At 34.7% G+C, this 16108-nt stretch overlaps 1 protein-coding gene across 1 annotated transcript in view; it reads left to right on the top strand.

Moving 5' to 3' along the window:
* Nucleotides 1–1553: 1553 nt before the first annotated feature.
* Nucleotides 1554–16108, top strand: part of LOC113187287 (uncharacterized) — a 118136-nt gene continuing 103581 nt past the window's right edge. Inside the window, exons 1-3 of the mRNA XM_026395030.2 lie at nucleotides 1554–1575; nucleotides 2939–5278; nucleotides 11609–11800. Coding sequence (XP_026250815.2) covers nucleotides 1554–1575; nucleotides 2939–5278; nucleotides 11609–11800 — 2554 coding nt within the window. The remainder of the gene's footprint in view (nucleotides 1576–2938; nucleotides 5279–11608; nucleotides 11801–16108) is intronic.

Here is a 16108-nt window from a genome sequence, read left to right as displayed (position 1 = left end):
TCTATGTATCCTAGATGTATCATAGTATCCTATGGCATGGGGTGGGGGTTGAGTAGAGAAATGAGTTAAGGATTTAAGTAAATTTTTATTAAAACTGGCCATAAATCAGCCCCATTTCATTTAAATTACTCATAAAACAAGCCAAGATGCTCAGCGGAGGTGTACAAAGGCATAAAATAAACTGCTTCCATGGGAAGCCATTCCTCTTGCATCTTTGCAAGTACTTTAATATTTTAAAGTAGTAATTAATGCAATTAGAATCAGGCAGAGTTCTAAGCACAGGCAGATGCCTACTTACCAAGTTAGGAGACTGCCTTCCCCCAAATACCTCCTCCAACATTTTCTATTACTTAAGACATCATGAACAGGGAATATAAATTTTTGTTTCACAATTAATGTAAAGAATTAATTGAGTCTTCTACAAGAATTGCCAACTCTGTCAATGTGTGCATTCAATTTTATATTTAAATTTACTATGTGTAATGATATGTCAATGAAGGCAAACCATCTTTCTACCGCACTTAACTTGGGAAGGCTAAAAATTTGATGATATTGAATTTAGATTAACTTCACAAAAACTTAGATGCTTCTATTAGTATAAGGAAAAAATGGAACATAAAAATATGATTATTTTTAAAATATGATTATTATTTTCATATAATTTTATAATTTGAATTCTAAATGTCTACCAATTTGTGTGCTCTGTGTGTGCTTGTGTGTGTGTGTGTGTGTGTGTGTGTGTGTGTGTGTGTAAAATATTCACTTGGCATATGATAATACACTAGATAGCTGGGATAGAACAAAACAGTAAGGAAAATATAATTATGAAAATTAAGTGTATTCAAAGGAGAATACTCTAGGAAAGAGAAAAATACTATGGTAACAAGTTACAAATGAGTTGAGTTGGCCAGTAAATTTATTAAATCTAAATTTAGAATGAAAAATAATTTCAAATTGTATGTTTTCAAAGGGCAGTGATAACTGAAGATCCACAGCTCTCCAAAATGAGAAGGAAAAGAAGAAGAGGCTATAAAAAAAAGAAAGCATTGAATACCACAGTATGTAAGTTCCATTTGATGCTTTTGTAAGTATGTAAAAGTTTAACTACCACCTTATGCACTTTGTTCTTTACCACAGGGATGTCTATAATATAAAATAGGAAGAAAAGTACTTATAAATATTATAGGATGATTTTAAAGTTTGGTCTATTATTATCATATATACAATTCTGCATTAATTATTAATGTTAGGTGTTGTGATAATAAAAATTAAATAAAAATATTTACTTATTGAGACATAGAATATTAAGACCACCAACCTTAGAGTTTGTCATCAGTGCATCTTTATATTGTTTTTTCAGTTCTATCTTCTTGCTTGCATATATTAAGAATAGTCAATTGAAGGGGGCTATACAATTGGAAGGGGCTATATATATATATATATATATATATATATATATATATTGAACTGTTCTTGGCATAAAGGTGTTATTTTAAGAATGAACTATAATCTCCAGTTCTGGAAGGCAGTCCTTCAGCTTATAAACCGTTATCATGGCCATGCTCTGTCATAAATGTACTTTAGAGAAATTGTCTCTGTGTCTTTTCTCCCATGACTTCCACATTACAACTTTTAGATTATAACCAGACCCACTAGAAATTGTTTCGGTACTTACCTAGAGAGAAGCCCTTCTGTCAGACTAGAAAACAGACAAATGGGAATGATTATACTCTCCAAATAATTCTATTATACTTGATTTTTTTCTTCTCCTGCTGAAGAGAATTTATTTATTTACTCTCTGTATGCATACTTACATAAGTATTTATACAAAATATTTAACTATATATAAAATTATGCTTAATTTGATAACATTTAAATAAAATTTATAAATGATCGTTTCTAATTTTTAAACTTCATCAGATTATTAAGAACCACCTTTTGGTCACCTAGTTTATCAATTTCTATGGCATCATTATTTACTTGTTGCCCATTCTTCTTTCTTTTCCTTAATAAATAACCTCCTTGAGATGTTTAAAATAGAATGTGAGATCTTTTTGTTTTTCCCCGCTGTGTTTTACATAAGGTACCTTGATTTCAGCTTCACAAATTTCTCACAATTTCAACTTTAAAAAGCAGAGAAGCACAAGTTGCAGGCTGACAATCCTGAAGTCAAAGCTGGTTTCTACATATTTTTGGTCCCCACCTGAAAAGAGGTGTTTTTTTTTTTTATTTGATCCAACTCTTAGAAATTAGGAGGACTTGCACAGTATAATAAAACCAGAATCTTATTCTGTCCTGGGAAATGAGAAGATGTAGTAATACCAGGATCCCTTCTCACATGTCCGCTGTTGATTGGAACTCAATTGCAGAGGAAGTACATCTATCCTGCTTCACCTGTTGATGTCCTGGGAATTGGAGTTCAAAATAATATCCCATAAAAGGCATGGGACAAAGGATTCTGTCAGACATGTTTGAAAGGTTGCCTGGAAACCATACTTGGCTCTTTTTGATCCTCATCACTCACATCTTCATTAGTGGCACTATCTCAACTTATATGGAGTTCAATATAGCCTGTAACATAATGCCATGTTCAAATACCTGATAATGGCAACTTGCTCTTTATTAAGAAGTTGCATTTAAAAATTACTTGCATACATTTCTTTTGAAATTTTCACTTCACCCACTTTGGGAAGTTGTTTTTGAGTAAAGCTTAATTAAATTATTATCTCCTAAAACTAACAGGTGATATTATTTATTCTGAGAATTAAAAATAAATACTTACTAGAAGTGAACTTTTGTGGAAAATAAATTGATATACTAGAAATGGATGAAAAATATTAATTACACCACAAAAGAATATAAAGGATATAAAAAGATATGCATTATGTTTCATCTTGTTTAAATGTTTTTTTTCTTTTTTTTCTTCTTCTTCTTTTAGGTACATCTCAGTCTTCTGGTCAAGCATGCCAAAAAAATACAGAAGAACTTGAAAAGGAAGTCAAAGGAGATACCTCAAAAGCTGCGTTTCATCAGACTGGTGTATTAAGGAAATCTAAGGAAAACAGAGACGAGCATACATCTGCTTCTGTGAACCGAAAGCAAAATCTCTCTTTTCTCCCTGAAGAAAAGAAACAACCTCCATCTGACAGCAAAATAGGTAGGGGGGAAGAAAATGATGATCCTTCTTTGGCCATCTCTCACCAGCTAAAGAAAGCATTACCGGTGGTGGTCATGTTTAAAGATGGTGAAGAATCATTATCAGGAAAAATTACACTACAGGATTTCCCAAGCACAGTAAAAAACTGTGAAGCAGAAAACGGAAAATTTATTACAGAAGTGAAATGTGGGGCTTTCAATGTGCAAGTAGAAATCAAGAAAAGCATTTTCTGTAAAACAGGAGCACAGTTCCCAACAAAAAAGGTATGTCCAACATGTCACCAGCCGTTCTCTGCCAGGTTTATTAGGAGATGTTACACATTTAGGAGATGCTTTCCTAAACACAATAATACACTGGCAGAAAAAATAAAACCTGAGGTGTCATCTAAACAGGGGAAACTTGCCAGAACTGAGAGCCCCTCATTGAAAGTAAGCATTGTAGGAAAAGAAATTAAGGTTAAATACATAAGTAAGAAACAGAATGTAATAATTAACATAACTCATCCTAAAAGAAGGGGAAAAATAACCAAATACAGAACCATTCCCTCCAATCCCACCACTAAAGAAAGTTTCAGGTCTCCTTTGCAATCTGATATTAAGTACCCTGAAAAGCAGCAGCTTGAAAAAAAGCACCAGAGTTCAGGGGCCTCTCCGTCTGTTGAGTGCACCATTCAGAAGGAGAATTCTGACACAGTTCTGGTTTCTTTAACCTCAACTCCCAAAAGAGAAAAAAATAAGTCTGATACACTATCTTCAGTCTCAGATGATTCTGAGGGAGAATCTGCCATCTTTCAGCAGAAGGCTTTTAAAATTAGTCAGAACAACCCCAAGAAGAAACATTTCTCTGGAGCTGATGCTCTTCAGAAAAACATTCTTCCTACTTCACATGATACTCCAGAGACCACACGTTTAAATAATACACACTTAAGTAAAACACCTTTTGAGGATCCTAAGGATGTGGATAAAGAGAGAAAAAACAACTCCGCTGTCCCAGAAAATATCACACCAGAGTCACATACACAGCAAAGCACAGATGGAACAAATCATTTGCTAAGTACCGTTACCAACATCATTCCCATTCAAGATGTCTCAGACTCTGACTTTTGTTCTCTGTCTTCTCTAAGCATTCAGCTTTTGGGAGAAAAGGCCACTAGTATCTATTGCAAAGGAAACAAAACTTCATCCACAGAAAGCTGTGAGAACTCAAATTCTAAATCTTTCTCCTCCAGTCAAAATGCTCTGAAGTCTTCTACCTCATTCAGTCCTTCTCACTTGGCCACCAGACATTTAGAACCCAAAGAATCCCTTGGGCATACATTTTCCTTTAACCACTGTGCTGAATTTGTGATAGACCATGAGAAAGAGCATGGTGATATGACTGAAACAGACATTAAAAAAGCCATTATACATGGTGACTCTTGTGCAAACACACAGCAACTGTTGGAAACAAAGAGTACACAGAGTCCAATCCTCGTCCCTGCATCCTGCAGCAGCCTAGCTGTTGAGGATTCACTTCACAATATTGGCCACACCACTGTTGAATGGGATCAAACAGAAGCCCAGAAAAATCATCCAGAGACAGTAGCCCCTAGCAGAACAAAAGTGTCAGTCATGAGCTTCATAACTGATAAGTTCGAGCAAAGATTAATTACTCAAAATGATAAAGAACACACAGTTGATTCTAATTGTCCCTTGGGAATGAGAACCCCCAAAGAGTCACCCAGCTTTTTGGAGAATATTGAAAAAGAAAAACGCCAACTAATACCAGTGATAATGAATGCATGCCACCGAGATTTTGAAGACCTACCCAGTGAGAATCATGATGAAAACTGTTTTAAAATGGACTTTCCACCAAACACTGCTGAGTCCAGCTACAAAGTGTGTGTGACGGATAAGCTGTTTCTTATACAGAAAACATTAAACAGTGATGCAGACCAATGTGGTAATCAAGACAAAGAGAGCCTTGAATTAACCAGTTTTCAACAGGAGCCAGGGGAGTGCCAAAGAATTGCATTAACAAGACAAGATTCTGAAGGAGGTAAGGACAAAAATGACTCAAAGGAAAACTACTATCATCAAATAGACATATTGCTGTCTCCCCAGAAGCAAAAGGCGTTGAAAGGTACAGTGGCTATACAGAATCTTTAACTTTCATTATTTTTATTGAATCTTGGAAAGTCTTAAGGGTAAGGTTTTTTTTTTTTAATTGCTTGGGATTTTTTTCTTTTTTTGTCCAAGATAGAGTATTATAGAGTTATATGTACATGAACAATCATATATCAGCTTGCTTTTTTACATTATAATCCACTCCACCCATAAATAGTGCATAGAAAAATCACCAATGCTAGAGTTTAATATAAAGTTAAAAAAAATCAATTTCTCTTTAAGAAGTTGATGTATTGCCAGATCAATTTGTAGGAAATGTTAGCCTCTTGCCACTCTTAAATAATCCACCATATTGTTTCTTCTTGCAAGCTAAGCATGTTTAAAAGAATGGGAAGAATATGTTTATAATAAGCACTGTTTTAAAACCTTGCTGTGGCATTACAAACAGAATTATAGATGTCTCAGGAGGAAGTGTGGAATAGCAATTAAAGCAAAGGACAAAAACCAGAAACAATCAGGGCTAATACAAACTGAGACATCCAGGAGGCCTTTGACTTCCAGGAGACCTCTGGTCTCCCTTGTGCATTTGGCTGGCCCTGCTCAAACCATTGATAGAACCCAGAAGCTCTCCAGTCCTCAAGAAGGGCTAAGATGGAAGCTCTTTTCTAATTACATAATACTCTCTGTCTGTTTTCAATCTTGGATCATCACAATATTCCTTTTGTCACCTTATAAAAGACCCTTGTTTTTTTCAATGAGTCCTAATTATTTTATATTTATTATTATCATTATTCCATATTGTAAATTAAAATACATCTTGAATGGGTAAAAATTGCCTTCCAAGCTGCAGATAACAGGGGTTAAGGATATAGTTCAGAGGCAGAGTGCTTGTCTGGTACACAGAAGATCCTGAGTTCAATCCTCAGCACCAATAAAAAAAAAGTAAGTAAATAAGGAAGCTAACTGACCAATTACACTCTGCAGATGCTCAAAAATAAGATTTGGAATGTTAACACTTACTGGAGAAGCTATCTTTTCTTTGTTGTTTTTCTAAATTTGTGAGTTAATGATTAATCAAAATTTTAAAATTTTTATTAAGAATAGAAACATAAAAAAGCATAATTGCATAAATGTTAGCATAAAATGTGAAATTTGTTTTGTAAACAAATAAATGATTTAAAACAATGCAAAACCTCTGAGTCACCTGCATGATATGAATAACCTCAAGCAAAGATTATCTATCACAGCTACTGTTTCCCAATGCCAGTATAACTCCAGATATCAGGATCAATGACATCAATTCCAACATTTGCTTCAGTGCCTAGTTATTGAGAACTGAAAAAGAAGCATGTAATAAGAGTACTTGTGTGTTTACCTGGATGAATATCTCTGAACAACTCTTTCATCCAGAGGCATGCTCATCCTTGTGCTTTCTCTCCTAACAAGACACATTTCCTTAAAACAATCAGTAGTCCAAGCCAGAATCTACCCAAAACTGAGATAACCCTTCAAAAAACTTAGAAATTGTCCCATTTGGTAAACAATTCCAGCCATTGGTTCCCTGTGTAACTATAGTTCATCAAAAGGTTGTTCCTACAGCTCTCTCCCTTGATCTTTAACTTCTCTTCCCCTTAGTAATTCTGTTTCAGCCACATTGACCTACCTGAGTTTCTAGAACCTTCCAACCAATATCCCACCTCAGGCTCTTTGCATGTACTACCTAGACCAGTCTTTCTCCACATGTCCACAGGTTCAGTCTCTCTGCTCACATAGCACAATTTCAGTAAGCCCTTCTCAGACCATTGAGTTTAAAATTTCAGTTTGATTTGTTCCAGCCCAGGCAAACTCTATCCCTCTTCCATGTTTTACTTTCATACATAGCACTTTCACCTTCTAATATGCTGTATATTTTACTGGTTTATTTTGTTTATGTTCTATTTTCTTCAATGAGAATGTCAACTTCATGAAGGCATGGATTTTTTCTCTTTTAATTATTGGTATAGCCACAGCATTAGACAATGCCTGTCCTGTAGTGTACAAACTCAATGAATATTTTGTAGAACAAATGCAGAGAAGTTGTATCAGGTTTCTTTATGCAATTCCCTGTTCACATACCTACGCTTGTGTGTATGTGCAAACACATATACCCACACACAAACACATACTCTCAGCAGGATAAAAATTCAGCAATTAAAATATTTGCGGAAAAGCTGTTTAAATATATAAATCTATAAATGTTTGCATGTATTTGATTCTCCTAGAGTTATGAGTATCTTTTCATCTTATTGAACAAAATTATAAGTATACTACTGTTACCTCAGGTCAGGACTGAATAAACTTATCAGGCTGCGAATTGCTTTGAAGAATCTGGACACCTTTGGGCTATTGTACCATAAATCATAAATTTGATATAGGCACAAACTTACATCTACCTTTTCAAACAGGCTTTCTAACTCTTCAGAATCTATCCATGTTGTAACTCAGGTTAAGAATCCCTGACATGAGTGCTGACTGTAATATTTATGTTGTGTCTTCCAACGTGTATTGTATTTGGGAATTAACTAGAACGCAAGTTACAAACTAGACTATCTACAGGAGTCAGACAGGCAACGTAAATGAGTAAAACAGGCTGTGTGTGAGAAAGTGAGGAATGTTGGCAAAACAGTGATCTAAGGAAATGACAGTGCAGTCTAGTACATCCAGACCTTCTGACTTTTCAAGATACCTGGAGATGTGGATTTTTTCACATGTGAATCTCCATACTATAAAATTTGGAAGACACAGTGCAAGTTAAACAGTATGCCACCTCTGAACTTGATAAATGAGAGGAGATAGGTGTGGGGTGTGGCAGGAGGCAACAGAGCCAGCATAATGTTAAGGAAAGGATTTCCTTCTGAATCTATTATATCTTAATACTGCGTTCTTCCTCTGATTGTGTGTTTGTGGCATTAAAAAAAATACTTGCTCAAGGATTGATTTTTTTTTCATTTTTAAATGAACTGAAATATAAGATCTAAACCAAAGAACTAGAAATTCTATATCATAAAAAATTTTTAATGAGGAAACCAAAACTAAGCAACCATGAGAAAATGACAGATAATTAGAAGTATTAGGTGACATTTTATATGGCATAAGACATATTCATAACTAAATGGGCATTTATATGTAACATGACACAAAACTTATATGCAATGAATAAGATATTTTATTGCCCTGTACCTCTTAAAAGGAACAGTTGCAGGGGCTGGGTTGTGGCTCAGTGGTGGAGTACTTGCTTCACAGAGGTGAGGCACTGGGTTTGATCCTCAGTACCACATAAAATAAAGGTATTCTGTCCATCTACAACTAAAAATATTTTTTTAAAGGAGCAATTCCAAGAGCCCATACTGAAGCAAAAAGGTGTAAAAGACTACAGATCAAAAAAGTTTGGGATCTCAAGCTCTGCACCACGCTGTCATATATAAATAAAAATAAATAAATAAAAATTTTAAAAAAAGATTTACAATAAAAAAAGAATAAAAAGATGAAATGAAAATTACTCTTTTCCTTGCAGAAGCCTATAAATGTTGGGATAATATTCAACAGATTGTCAGGGTGAAACTGGGATCTTTCCATACATGTGCATATTTCAACATTTCTTGGTCCATGAACAAACACAGGTGCCTGGTCCAGCTGCAGTGCTTGTGGTTTCCTCCAGCAGGGCTCCTCCCAGATCTGCATCTTTTTCTTGGTCTTCTCACACACTTCCTGTGCCTTCCTCTGGCTTTTAAGGTAGTAGCTTCCACCCTTACAATCATACTTGGGATTTAGTCCATTCATGCTGCTATAGCAAAATGTCAGTGATTACATAATTTATTTCTTATGGTTCTGGAGGCTGACAAATTCAAGATTACAGTGTCAGCATTTGGCATCTGGTGAATATTCTTGCTGCTACCAAGATGAAACCCTGTTGCTTTCCTCCCATGGCCCAAGGCAGAGGGTATAAAAAGCCTAACTAGTCCCCTTTAGTTCTTTCAAAGGATATCAATACCATTCATGAGGTCAAAGCCCCAGAGTTCATTATCTCTTAATACTACCACATTTGTTCTTAGGTTCCAACGTAGGAATTTTGAAGAGACATATATCTTCAACGATAGCACTTAATAGAACTTTTGTGTTTTTTTTAAAAACACAAAGTGACAGTGCATATTTTAACAGAGCCCCTCAAGAGACTTAAGTCCCTGCATTCCAGCCCCAGAAAATTGCCTGATTCCAAGGCTCAAAAATATCTACAGTGTATTCATGGAATCAGGAATAGACACACAAGTGAATGAAAATTATTGAGGTATAGACTCAATGCAAATTGCAAAACCTTTCTAACAAGTTTTAGTATACAAGGATTAGGCTGACTCACACATAATAAGTTTGAGTCTAGGAAGTATTTAAGCTTAGACTGAATGACTACTTGGTAGAAATTTTGTAGAAGTGTTTTGAGCTGTAGAGGGTGGTTGAACCATATCACATCTATGTTCTGTACAAAACAGATTTAAAATTCCCAAGCTGGACAACAGCAGTGATGCTTATACTTTGTAAGTTGTTCAGAAATTCTCAACTTACATTTCAAAACATACTATAGGGCATATACTTTCTCCTAATTTTAGTGTATAAGAAAGTCCTAGAGGGAGATTTCCCTTATATGCAATGCATAAGGTATTTTATTGATATCTGTCATCACAAGCAAAGATCTATATCACACACCATTCCCTAGGCTCATAGGACTTCTTTTTCCCCAGCAATATTTGATATTAGAAAATACTCCCTTTCATGGACACCTTCATTGTCATCATGAGCTCTTAATCTTTTTTTTTTTTTTTAAGAGAGAGTGAGAGAGGAGAGAGAGAAGAGAGAATTTTTTTTTTAATATTTATTTTTCAGTTCTTGGCGGACACAACATCTTTGTTTGTATGTGGTGCTGAGGATCGAACCCGGGCCGCACACATGCCAGGCAGGCGCGCTACCGCTTGAGCCACATCCCCAGCCCATGAGCTCTTAATCTTAACAAATGGCATAACTTGAAGAAACTTTGGGAAAAAATACCTGGTGGTCATTTTGTAACATTTTTAAAAGATCCAGTACTGTAATATTCCAGAAGGTGAAAGTTTTCCTGTTCATTGTTAAGGTCCTAATAACCAGTACAACAAAAATTAAAATGAAGAAAGAACTAAAAATTACAGAATAAAGGCAATTTTGCTGTCATTCTTTCTTTTCCCAAGAAAGAGATAAGAGTCAACAACAAAGTTATGGAAAACTAGGTAAATTCAATAATGATCCTTTCCCATTCCCATCTGTTTAGCCCTGTTTAGCCCTGACAAATGAATTGAAATTGTAATAAAAACAAATCCTTAACAATCATATATATAAATAAAGAATGCTATTTATTTAATGTCTATCCCATTTATCATTTAAATAGTTCTTAGAACAATTTTTTTTTATCATTTAAATAGTTCTTAGAACAAATTTTTATATTAATAAATTTCATTTTTACAGAGACCAAATTGTAACACTCATTTGCTGCTAGGAACAAAGTAAAGATAAAGGTCCAGAGTTGGCCTCTTTTAAAATCTATGTTGTAAAATCACGTGAAGTTTTAATAAGTTCTAATATATAAAATATCTTTCTAGGTATTATGTGTTCTCCTATTTGGTTTTCTTTTTATTGTGCCTTTTCAGTTTTCATTTTAAAGTTGACTGTATTGTGGTCATTTATTTGAATTTTTATCCTTCTTATAGTACACAGTATCTTTGTTTGTGATGACAAATATCAATAGTTTGTAACTGTATAAAGTATCTCAAGTTGTTATTTATACAAATGTAAAGTTAACAATGCCTTCACATATTTATGAATTTTTCTTTTCATCATTTTGAACTAACATACACAGCAGGAAAAGTAACATGATTAATAGAATTCAAACCATAAGTACTAGAGTTCAGCAGTTAACTCATTGTCCTGGCTTATAATTTAACTAATTCAGGTAATAATATCTTCTTATTGAGAATTTAGCATATACATTTTACAAATTGTACTTTGCCCCTCCATGGTAATTAGTATAGAATTGTTGATACTCTCTTGAATTGAATCTACCTAAAGCAAAGTTTGGTGATCTGCCCTTTTCCAATGTAAGTCTATTTTTTTTTTAAGCTGCGTAGTATGCATTTTTCCCTCTCTCTCTCCCTCTCTCTATGTTATACAAGTTTAGTAAATGAATCATAAAGAAATTAAATGTTTTAGTTCTGATCTACTGTGATTGTGTTTCACATTTTATCTTGAAATATTGTCTAACTTTCATACTCTATGTGGTTTAATCTAGATCAGAATTTGGAAATCAGTAGCCTGGGAAAGTTTTCCCAGGAGTCAGCTTTAAGAGGTGGAAGAGCCAGTGATGGTTCCCAGGAAGAAGCAATAGACCAGTGGGCCAGGAGGAGGCAGCAATTCAGAGAAGGCAGAAGATGCAATTCAACAGGAGGGAGCTCATTCACCAGCAACATCACGGAAGGATCCAGTGAGTAGTCAGCTCCTTGTCCTCAGCAAAGGCAGCAGTTTACTGAATCTTAACCAGACTCCCCCATCCAGTTGCTTTTATCTGCAAACATAAACTACTGTTTGAACATGGCAACATGGTGATTATAAGTTTTAATATGAATGGCATTTGTGGAATAATCAACTCTCTGTTATCCATTAAGAAATCCTTCCTTTGTAAATTATCTTCTTTAGAAAGTACAACTGCCTGCTAAGGTACATTTTCTCTTTGTAGGAAAAAAAAAGCCATTTATAGGGGTTTTTATGAAATTAAATGTGTGTCCTACTTCAAGGAATTTGTATTGGTTTAAAAAGTATGTATACTGCAAAAGGATAAGATAAACACATTTGATTATAAGTAACAAGTTTAATGTTCTATCTGAGGTGCATGTGGTAATGCAAATCAAAACTACTCTAAGACTTGATCTCACTCCAGTCAGAATACAAGCATCAATAAATTTTGGTGAGGATGTGGGGGAAATGTATACTTATACATTGCTGGTGGGAATGCAAATTGATGCAACCATTATGGAAAGCAGTATGGAGATTTCCTCAGAAAACTTGGAATAGAACCACCATCAGCTACCCCATTGCTTGGTTTATACCCAAAGGACTTAAAATCAGCACATTACAATGACACAGCCACATCAATGTTTATAGCAGCTCAACTCACAATAACTAAACTATGGAACCAAACTAGTTGCCCTTCAACACATGAATGGATAAGAAAATGTGAGATAAGCACACACACACACACACTCAAAATGGAATATTACTCAGCCTTAAAGAAGAATGAAATTATGGCCTTTGCTGGTAAATAGATGGAGCTGGAGAATATCATGCTAAGCAAAATAAGCCAACCCTAAAAAAAAAACAAAGGCCAGATGTTTTCTCTTAAGTGCTGATGCTGATTCACAATGGCAGGCAGCACTGCTTTAGGGAATAATAGTATTACTTAAAATTAGATAGAGGTGAGTGAAAGGAGGGGAAGGGATATGGGGACAGAAAAGATAGTAGAATGAATCAAACATTATTACCCTATGTACATGACCAGTGGGATTCTACATCATGTACAACCAGAAGAATTAGAAATTATACTCCATTTATGTATGATGTATCAAAGTGCAGTCTACCGTCATGTATAACTAACTAGAACAAATAAAAAAATAAGTAACACATTTTCTTCTGTTAACATTTCTGAAATGAGAAATATCTTTAAATGGATGTGCATTTTAGTGAGATACTGTTTCTCTTGCTATTGACAGTCCGTTTTTAAAATCAGTGGATACTTCAGTCCCTGAATCAATAGTAAATGACAATGGAAGATAGAACATCATTGAGAAAACTCAACTCAAGTGAAAATCCACATTGAAAAAAATAGAGAGGGATTAGTTCATTTAGTTACACAAGAAAGAGGTAGGAAGGAAGGGATGGAAGGAGGGAGGGAAGAGGTAGGGAAGAGGAAGGGATAAAAAAGACAGAACAGCATTGTGATACAGAGAATGACTTCAAGAAAAAGCAGTAGTGAGTGTCCTAGGTCCTGACTTACAGACAGGCTGATGTGATGACACCAGTATAGTTCATGAAGGTAGTGGGAGAACTTATCAAGATGAAGTTGAAGTGTTGGCACAGGCTAGAGCTGAAAATGTAGGGGGAACAATTACAATTATTTTAAATAACCAAACATTGTGCTCTATCATTATCAGCACATGTGAGCAATGAGGAATGTAAGTTGAATGTTCTATTTTGCCCTGAGACTTTATGTTCTTTTCCCTTGATCAATGTCTGTTTTTTTCCTAGTTCCTTCTTATTTGGCAGCAAGAACTCCCCAGGATCTGAAATCCTAAATTTTTATTTTCAAATTTACTGCAATGTAAGGTTCTTTTAGTGTCATTTATTATCCATATACCATTAAATACATTCCTGGAGAATATACCTTTTTTGTTAGACTTCCAATAAAATAACCATACTGCTTCACATTTGTTCTAATATTCATGTCTTTCTACTACCAGCCTACCAGCCCCTTATCAACTGTTGTATTTATATTCTAGAATTTGGTACAGATTTTTAAAAATATTTTAATAATAAATTAGATATTTCATTAACTTTTCCTCATCATTGCTTATTGTATTAATTACTTCAAACAAAATTTACTTTATATTTCTTGTTATAATAATTCTTCTAATAACATTTTCAGGGAAATTCTGTGGGAAATGAGCTGGATCCTTATATATCTGAAAATGTATTCACTTCCATCTTAATTATAAGGGATAGCTTGGCATAGTTTGATGTAGAATTCTAGGTTCAAATTATGGAAGAAACTGGCTCATTGTTGTCCTCTAACTATGGTGCTAATGAGAAGTCTAAGTCCAATCTGATTCTTACAACTTTTGTCATTAATACACATTTTTTTTGTTTTTAGTATCTTTTAAGGGTTTCTCTTTACTCTTGGTTTTCTAAAATTTTTCTATGCACCCAGTGTGTGTAGTTTAAATATCTGTCTCCTGCTTGGCATTCCATGGGATCTCACATGTTCATAATTCATTCTTTTTTTTTCATATATTTCTTTAAGCCTTGTAAATTCCCAGAGATTTTTTTCAAATATTCACTTTGTTTTCTCCTCTTTTATATGTCCTACTTGCACTCCCTTCCGCTGGTCATTAACTTTTGCAATTATTCTCCATGTGCCTTAATTTTTCCTTTGTACATCTCCTCATCTTTTTCTTTCTTTCTTTCTTTTTTCTTTTTTTTTTCTGTACTGAGAGAATTCCTTAGCTCTATCATTCAATTTAGTAATTCACTCCTCACCTAAGTCCTCCCTGCTCTTTAGCCTATTTTTTTAACTTTAAAAATCTGAGCAATTTTATTTCTAATTTAAAAAAATCTCTATGCTGTTCTGAAGTTTTTATTGTTCTAATTCTTATACCTTTGAGAATATTATTTTATATAAAGTTTTAATCTAATTGTTCTATCAATTATTTCCTCAAATGCACATTCTGATTATGGATTTCAGGTATTGCCAATTTGTGGCATAATGAGAATTTCCTTCTTATTTTTAAACTCATCTATAGATCTTATAAAACACACACACACACACACACACACACACACACACATGTATACACAACCTCTATCTCCAAAACATTTATCTCCTGTTTGATATCTTGCTGGATTTTGAAATACCTCTTTCCTTTATTATGCATAAAAATTCAGTTGCCACTCTTGCTTCTAAATATGTGTAATCAAACTTATTATAGTATTCATAAAAGACTCTGCAGGAATTAGGACTTACCCACACATATGTTTTTCTAGCATTTCTATCAAAATAGGACACTGTGATCTATCCTTGTTCCACTGTCTAAAAATCATCTCTGAGAATTGCTTCTATTTACCCCTCTGGATTTCTTTTCTGCCCTTCTTACCTTTTTCTCTGGCCCAGTAGTCTCATCTCTTTGACCTATATCAAAGGCCTGTCTGACTTTCTGTTGAGTTCTAATGAGGGAGATCAGCAGGGGCCTAGAGGGAGTGAAGAGGGTGAGGTCTTGGAAAAATTGCTCCTGATCTCTCCCTGTGAGATGCCAAAGGCTGGCTGACTCTAAAGCCACACTCCCATAGAGTGACCCTCTTCACACTGTCTTCAATGGCTCTGTGTTGTGGTAAAGCTACCTGCTCCTTCCCCTATCATTTTTGTCTTAGACAAACTCTTCTTATTCTCAAGACTATGACATTTGATTTCCTTAAATCCTGTCCACACTTTTGAATAGTGTTTTTATTAAATTCACCTCAGGTATTCATTCGAGTGTACCATCTTTTTCATGCCATGACCCTATGATGCACCAGTACTCTTCTCTGTTGCTGTTGAATGCCATGCCTTCAAGTATCACCAAAACATCTACCAATAAGTCACTTACTGCCTACAGAGAAAAGGGTCATCCACTCAACAGAGCTTTGATAATGCCTCAGAGTGAAATAGGCAAAGTTGGATTTCAATAAGAATTAAAAACTTGATTTAATGTGGGTGTTTCAATATGAGAGGTTCATTAGAATTGAGTCAGGGTCATGAATTAACAGTTTAAGAGTAGTGGAAATGGTAAGGCAAGGCTTTTAAAGATTTCAAAGAATCTGAGAGAATAAACTATTTGTTGGTCCTTTTCCCTGAAAAGTTGATGACTTTTTTTTTAAGTTCCTGTAATAAAGTGTTTGCCTGTCACCAGTCTCTTGGAAGAGCAAAATTGTGCTTAGCCTGTGGAATAAGGTCACACTAATTAAGAAAGGAAGACATATGATAGTG

This window comes from Urocitellus parryii, chromosome 1, assembly GCF_045843805.1.
Source record: "Urocitellus parryii isolate mUroPar1 chromosome 1, mUroPar1.hap1, whole genome shotgun sequence".
NCBI classification, from domain to species: Eukaryota; Metazoa; Chordata; class Mammalia; order Rodentia; family Sciuridae; genus Urocitellus; species Urocitellus parryii.
Note: the sequence above shows the minus strand (reverse complement) of the source record. Positions and strands in the feature narration are given on the sequence as shown.